The following is a 7,269-nucleotide window of genomic DNA, read 5'->3' on the forward strand; positions in this document are numbered from 1 at the left end:
TAAGTGCGGCCGAAGGCCGCCTACGCAGAAAGGTGTTCTCTGCAAAATGTGTTCAGCCCCCCCTTCTTCGGCAACACAGAAATAATAATTGTACTAAGTAAAAATTCCGAATTAAAAATCCGCTTTTATTATTCAAAATTCCAGTCTGGTGGCACTAAGTTGTATGTTATTTTGCTATCTTATTCATCGTTTATATGAAAACTTTAACAATAAGTTATATAAGAACTATAGGGTTGCTAGAAAATAGGGGGGTAGTTTTGAAATCAGGGGGTCCTATTTTACCCCCCCTCATCCCCCCTTTTTCTAGAATTTGCCGTCCGTCTACTAAAATTTTCCCGCTGTTTCTCAAATTCTGGGCACAAAATGTGGTTTTCAGCGTTCCCGTACTTCTGGACTACGTTCCATATTTGAGAGCAAACTTTCCGCTTATTCTCTTATTACCGGAGCCGGTCTGGATTGTTAGGGAAAGAACCTATTTGGAAATCCATCAATATGGATCACGATCCACATATCGCGCCTATTGATGGTATGACGGGCGCCTAAATAGTGCCTTATGAAGACTAATCGATACATGATCGATATTTTGTGAAGGCAAGCTCATATGTCGTTATCGACTTTTGCAACAGCTGATTATTCTTACACCTGGTTTAGTTTTATTGGGGTTATTTAAAACTTTTTTGCATTGCTTTTTTGGTTCTGGCTGCATTTACGAAAAATATTTAGATTATAATTTAACACGGAACATAGCTTCGTGTTCAAATAGCGTTATGGCTGGTGCTGATGCTCCTATGAATGCTTCTCAAAACCATGCCGAAAGTAGTGGCAGCAACAGCAATGGAGAAAGTAATAGCATTATAGGACCTTCAACAGGATCTGTAATGGTTGCCTCCCTCAAACCCGACGAAATACTTGAAGAATATGGTCCCAATTTAAAGTTATTGGATTGCAATTCGCAAGTAGCTGAGTTGTTAACTATTATCCGCGATAAGTAAGCACACTTCTGATGACATGTGGACCTTAATTTAAAATGTTTCTCTCTTCAGAAATACTACTCGCAGTGACTTTAAATTTTACGCTGACCGTCTTATACGTTTAGTCATTGAGGAATCTCTTAACCAGCTACCATATTCGGATTGCCGTGTGGAAACACCGACGGGTGCAACATATGATGGCCTCAAGTATCGCGCTGGAAATTGTGGTGTCTCAATTATACGCTCTGGTGAAGCAATGGAACAGGGCTTACGTGATTGTTGCCGTTCAATACGCATTGGAAAAATATTGGTTGAGTCTGATGCAGATACACACGAAGCGCGTGTAGTCTATGCTCGTTTCCCCGATGACATTGCTAGCCGACAAGTCTTGCTAATGTATCCTATAATGTCGACTGGTAATACAGTTCTACAAGTAGGTAGAAAAAAACTATGTAGCTTATTTTTTGGTCGACTCCAATATGAATATTTTTAGGCTGTCAATGTTCTCAAGGAACACGGCGTACCGGAGAGCTGCATTATATTGTCAAACCTTTTCTGCACACCAATCGCAGCTAAAACTGTAGTTGGTGCTTTCCCCAGGCTTAAAATTCTTACTTCCGAGCTGCATCCTGTCGCACCAAATCATTTCGGTCAAAAATATTTTGGTACCGACTAGCATAATGATAGAAGAGTATATTCCAAACATTTTAGTTTTTAAAATTATCAGGCAGGTTTTGCCATTCATTTTCGAGTGAAGTTCAACCCTTGCAAATTTTAATTCAAAGCGAGTGAAATTCACTCGGAAGTGAATTTCAGAACCTGCCTGTATATTAGAGATTTTTAGCTTTATGCATATTATTAACTTAAAATGGAAAAGTTGTACTTAAAGATCGTTGCAACTTTTAGTTTAGCAACTTTTTTTAATTTAAAAAAGATTGTATATATTTATTTAATTTTGGTATGATGCAATATTAATCAAATACTTGTAACAAAGTAAATTATGTATATTGGTATTGCAAAGCATCAGAAACATTTTAGATTCATTACATTTGCAAAATTTGAACTGGTGTTTTACCACTCATTAATATTTTTCATTAATAAAATGCATAGTCGGTTTTACAAATATGAGCGTTCTCAGTGTTTTTATTCATCATATTAGTAGCTAAAATCTCATCCTAACCCAGGTCGACAGAAACCAAGTTTAGTACCTATTGAAATTTAATTCTTTATTTAGAAATGCTTACATAAAGGGAGACAGCACATTTAAAAGCCAATTTTTTAGTCACGGTTGAATTTGACTGTAGGTTTAACGTTCGAGTTAGCTAGTTTTCATGATCTAAGTTAAAGTGACCCTAAGTTACAAAAGCGTCGACATGCGTTTTATAAATTACTGCATAAAAAACAAGGGGTGTTCCGCCATAATTAAAACAAATTAAGAAGACATCTTGTAATTAACAACCGTATCCACTTTATGCAGTCCAGTTGAGAAAGAACGAAGCTGTACAGCCTGCGCATTTTGTATAAATACAGCGCCGGTTTCATCCCACTTTTCGGGAATCTCGCAATTCTGCAGCGTGTATAACATCACATCGAAAGTACAAATGCAATCGAGCAACGGCAAATAACTGACAGTTGCCGATATCTGTCGCATAACATCACGTATTTCGTTTTGTATACGTTTCAGTTCCTTGCTGGAAGTGAGTTTTGTGGAATTGCTCGTATCACCATCGCCCAACTCGGCCTGCATTTTGAAGTCCCAACACTCCAATACTTCTTTAGTGTGTGCATTTGTTATAATCATTGAAATTTTCTCAATCATATTCTTGGCAAGCCACTCTGTAACAAAATATATTATACGAAAAATATAATACCTCATTAACCTTTGTGCGCTATTAAAAACCTTCAGTTTGTTGCAATACATTTGCCAAGAAGTCTTCAATCTTTTTATCCTTCGACATCAGAATAGTTATGCCATATTGTTGGGTATTCTCAAAAGTCTCTGGTGGATAGATTCCACGTTGAAATAGAATAGAATTAATTCCATATTCTGCAAATGGATGGAAAGAAAATAATACCGTTTAAAATACAATCTTTTCGGGAGTATGTATAGTTGGCGCCATTGGCCAAGTGCATTGGCCCTGGTGCCCATAAACTTACTTAAATATTCGACAATAATTTGCGCTGAACCACGTAGTGTAATGCAATTTTTTGTAGTTTGTGCAGTGGACATAATTTTGATAAATAATAAAGCAAGAAAAGTAAAATTTACAATCCAGAAATTAAATTAAGCGCTCTACCACAGAAAAGACATAAGCACAAGGATGCACAGCTTGGTCTGTAATATTTTCTTAATCCAGGGTTTTGTGCTATTTATTGAATTTAGGGCTGCCAACCCTCCTATTTTTAATACTTAAACCATATATGTAATAACCTATATTGGCAGTAAGAGCTAGTACCGTCCGAAAACACTACGGTACAGATATATCAATAAACACGTACGAAAGAAAAGGAACACATACGTTTATAAATAAACATGTACATAACACATATACAAAAACGGCACTCAAGTACACAACACATTGACAAAAACCGTACTAGACTGTCTCGCTTTGATTTCGGAATGCTTACACATTGAGAAGTTAGCTTACTGCCAATATAGAAGTATTACATATATGACTTAAACATATACAACGTTTAAGGTGACATTAGTCAAAACGTAACCTAACGGTAGCTAAATCCTAGTCAGCAGTCAGCTGACACGATCTATCTTACCAGAGCGCCATGTAAATGAAAACTCAACACCGCAGAATTTTTCTTGGCAATCAGCTGTTTACTTTCATTTACGGCGAGTTTACATTAGACAATGCTGTCAAGACAATAAAGAAATACGTATTAGTTGTCAAAAACGCTGATAATTTTATCCGTGGCGTAGGCGTCCTGACAATAGTTATGACCATTCATTTGGAGTAAAATGTCGTACGTGAATGTTGTATTATAATACGCATTTCGGGCGAGCTATTTAAGTTTTAAACTAAAAAATTATAAAGAAGAGACAAAGTTACAAACACATCAGCGTCTCTAGTATTATTTTAGACCTTTTGTTCTGAATTTCTCTTCTTTCTTGCAAAGGAAAAATGCATTCCCACGACAGCCGGTTCTACGTACCGGAATGACTCGGGTTTTACCCGGCCAAGGGCCGTTGTTTCGGCGGTCTAATCCCGTTTAAATCGGCGAAATCCATCAAACGTTGTTCGATACTAAGGCTACATCTTCTCCGTACCCTTCTGCTCAGGGCTGGCATAGAGTCCAACTCAAGGCCAGAAATTTACACCTGCTGCGTATGCCAGAGACGACTGCATACAAACTCCACCTCGGTCAGGTGCAATGCCTGTGAAGTACGCACAGGCAATGGACCACGTCTTTCGTGGCCCCATGCTGTGCGAATCGGATCGCCCCCACGGCAAACCACCACCCGCCCGTGGAGCACAGAGCCAACACACCCACACCCCAACACAACACAACACAACAATATACACACAAACAAACAAACAAACACAACAGCACCCACACACCGCCGCCGGCAACTCCTAGTCCCTCCAAAAATATACTCGGTTTGTCAGTCCAGAATATACCTTAACGTGACATCAGTCAAGTGCATTTCCTGCCACTTTAGGGCATGCTCAGGACTTCGCAACACACGTGATTGGACGACTGACTATGGGGGCCCCTGCTGTGCTGCCCAGTCCCAATAATCACCAAAAAAATATTTCTCCAACCTTGGAGAAATTCATAGTTCTCAAGTTGATATCGATATAGCGTTCGGTTTGATATAGCTTTCGGTTTTCACTTGATAATTCAAAATTCGTTTCTTTATCACTTTTTAGGTATCTCCGCGTCGGTTGAGTTAGATGAGTTGGAGAATGATGTTGGATATCCACTTGAGAACTATGAATTTCTCAATTTACCAACATAAAGTAAATCATCTTCAAAGTATCATCAAATAATCTTGAAATAAAAAAAAAAGCAAAGTGATTGAAGTGGCAAAATTACTGTCGGACTGACAGTGCACTGCAGGCTGAACTATCACCTGGCTAAATTGGGAATTTACTCGCATGAGCGATGCAAGATGCAAAACGAGACTGCGCAGCACATCTTAGAAGAATGTCCTGCAATGATGCACAAACGCAAAAGGAACCTGGATGAACATCTGATAACCAACGGCGAAATGAAATCCGTACATTTAGGTTCCAACAAAGATCGTAAATAACAAGAAGGGACAACTCGTTATAATTGTGGCGAAAGTGCACAACATGGGCCTGCCTTCTCTTTTGCGTTTTTTGATTGGATGAAAAGAGAAAGCACGCCCCTGTTGCGCACTTTCGCCACAATTATAACGAGTTGTCCCTTCTTGTTATCTACCTTCTTCGGTTCCACTAAACTTTCTCTCGGGTACTAAATTGATAGACACACTATAAGCCATGAAGGGGGCACAATAGATCTTAAGGTCGCAGTGCTCTATCCCCAAAAATAATAGTAATATATACCCAAAATCGTAGTGTATTAAGTTGAAGTTGGTTGCCTACGCAATCAAATATGTGAAAGTTGAGAAAAGTCTACTCTGTGCACATTCGAATGCATATTCGAATTTAAGTCAGAATTTTGGTACGTTGTCTGCGTTTGCGCGCGTACATATGGAGTTCCTCCCATAAGCACATGTACGTATACGCACGCATACGCCCGTATGGAGTTCCAGCATAAGTATAACCAGCTCTTTAAGTCCGAACGCTGCACAACACTATAGTGAAACAGTGTGTTGTACTTTTGTATTTTTCCCGTTTTTCTAAAAATGTTCAATGCAGTGTTATCACTTTGTGAGTGATTCCTCAAAACGTGAAGAATTTCGATATTTTTATTTTGAGGAATTTTCTCTCGATATATTTGCAGATAACAAATGCAACGATGTTTTTCACAACAGAGTTGTTAAACCGCTCAGCAAATTTTTGAACAAAAAGCTTTCCGAAGTTTTATAAATAACGAAATACAACCATTCTTCCAACCTACTTTTCCTATTTCGTCATACACTAGCTGCACTTTTTTGTAAGCGAGCGAGAACAGAACGCTCAACCCGGGTAAAATTTCTTTTTAGCTACTTAAGAAACCCTCTTGATAACTGGTAAGAAACATGTGATTAGTTTAAAGGGATTTAGACACAAAACCAATTTAAATGAGTAATTATGCGAGGTATTTGCGTATACTTCTGTGTTCGTATGGAAAAGTAGCTTATGTCGAAAGGCTGGCTTTAGTATAATGCGGCATTCCCTTTATTCTTTAAACGACAAAGATTTTTTTGATGAGACTTAATAAGAATATTGACTTGCTAGTATCGGAGCTATTTCTTGCACGTTTATTTGCCAAAAGTTCTCAACGGCTCACCGCCAGTGAGTCATTCGCAATCGTATGCTGCGAATTCCGATTTATACTAAAGCCAGCCTTTCGACATAAGCTACTTTTCCATACGAACACAGACTTATTTAAAACATAAGTCATGTATACAAGGAAACAAAAATTTCCCTCTCCACTTTCCCATTAATAATTCACAATAGAGCAGTTTTTTCACTCAACAACACTACCTTTGCCTGCCGAGGGACGACCGCTGATAAGAAAAAACCTTTTTCTTGAACCCGGGTGCTGATGAGTGAAAGCGCGCACTGCTTACCACTGCACCACAGCGGCCCACTCAGGTTCATATAAGTTTCCCAATTTAAAAAAAAATTATATCTGCATTACTGATACTTTGTTTGAACCGCAAGAATAAATGTACCAATTGAATTGGAGAATGTAATTAATTTCCATACTAAGTACCTGTAAATAGAATGTAGTGCACAATACTCATATCTGTAAAAAGAAAATTTGGAGTAATTTGTTCAGATTTTGAGGATTTTTCATTTGCTTTTGAGGAATTTGGTATATTTTTGTGGCAACATTGGTTCTTTTTTTGCCTTGTGATCAGTGTTGCCAGAAGGAAATGTATCTTCAAAATGACATTTTTCATAAGTAATCAATATATCTTCACATAAAAAAATAAACGCCATACAAAAAACCTTCACAGTGAAGATATTTGGTAGCACTTGAAGATTATTTTTGGATAGTTGGCAACAAACTTTTCGTTTTTATCGTCAATTTACTGCGGCACATGTTTAAGTAGGACCGCTGGAACGTTGAACTGTGTGCACTGTATACACCGGTTTTCGGCAGTTGGTGGTGGAAACAAATTTTCGTTTTTGTCATCAATTTACCT

The 7,269-nt window shown here is 38.1% G+C and overlaps 2 protein-coding genes across 2 annotated transcripts; one reads left to right on the plus strand and one right to left on the minus strand.

Annotated features, from left to right (window-relative positions):
* Nucleotides 1–632: 632 nt before the first annotated feature.
* LOC118745924 (uracil phosphoribosyltransferase homolog) lies at nucleotides 633–2,063 on the plus strand. Its single transcript, XM_036479573.1, has 3 exons — nucleotides 633–988; nucleotides 1,044–1,404; nucleotides 1,465–2,063. Exons 1-3 carry the CDS (start codon nucleotides 768–770, stop codon nucleotides 1,645–1,647), a joined length of 765 nt encoding a protein of 254 aa, XP_036335466.1. The 5' UTR covers nucleotides 633–767; the 3' UTR covers nucleotides 1,648–2,063.
* Nucleotides 2,064–2,176: 113 nt separating this feature from the next.
* Nucleotides 2,177–3,306, minus strand: LOC118745925 (mitotic spindle assembly checkpoint protein MAD2A-like). Its single transcript, XM_036479574.1, has 3 exons — nucleotides 3,129–3,306; nucleotides 2,872–3,018; nucleotides 2,177–2,807 (listed from the first exon to the last, which is right to left on the minus strand). Exons 1-3 carry the CDS (start codon nucleotides 3,199–3,201, stop codon nucleotides 2,404–2,406), a joined length of 624 nt encoding a protein of 207 aa, XP_036335467.1. The 5' UTR covers nucleotides 3,202–3,306; the 3' UTR covers nucleotides 2,177–2,403.
* Between the last annotated feature and the right edge of the window lie 3,963 nt (nucleotides 3,307–7,269).

This window comes from Rhagoletis pomonella, unplaced genomic scaffold (genome assembly GCF_013731165.1).
Source record: "Rhagoletis pomonella isolate Grant_MI unplaced genomic scaffold, Rhpom_1.0 Rhpom_scaffold_00010, whole genome shotgun sequence".
Taxonomy (NCBI): domain Eukaryota; kingdom Metazoa; phylum Arthropoda; class Insecta; order Diptera; family Tephritidae; genus Rhagoletis; species Rhagoletis pomonella.

What these genes read in the sequence shown, in the direction of transcription:
- LOC118745925 (XM_036479574.1), bottom strand. Translation starts at nt 3,201, where the DNA reads ATGTCCACTGCACAAACTACAAAAAATTGCATTACACTACGTGGTTCA. An exon ending in AATTATTGTCGAATATTTAA is followed by an intron (nt 3,019 to 3,128) that starts GTAAGTTTATGG and finishes ATCCATTTGCAG; the next exon opens with AATATGGAATTAATTCTATT. An exon ending in TGTATTGCAACAAACTGAAG is followed by an intron (nt 2,808 to 2,871) that starts GTTTTTAATAGC and finishes ATTTTGTTACAG; the next exon opens with AGTGGCTTGCCAAGAATATG.
- LOC118745924 (XM_036479573.1), top strand. Translation starts at nt 768, where the DNA reads ATGGCTGGTGCTGATGCTCCTATGAATGCTTCTCAAAACCATGCCGAA. An exon ending in TTAACTATTATCCGCGATAA is followed by an intron (nt 989 to 1,043) that starts GTAAGCACACTT and finishes TTCTCTCTTCAG; the next exon opens with AAATACTACTCGCAGTGACT. An exon ending in CTGGTAATACAGTTCTACAA is followed by an intron (nt 1,405 to 1,464) that starts GTAGGTAGAAAA and finishes GAATATTTTTAG; the next exon opens with GCTGTCAATGTTCTCAAGGA.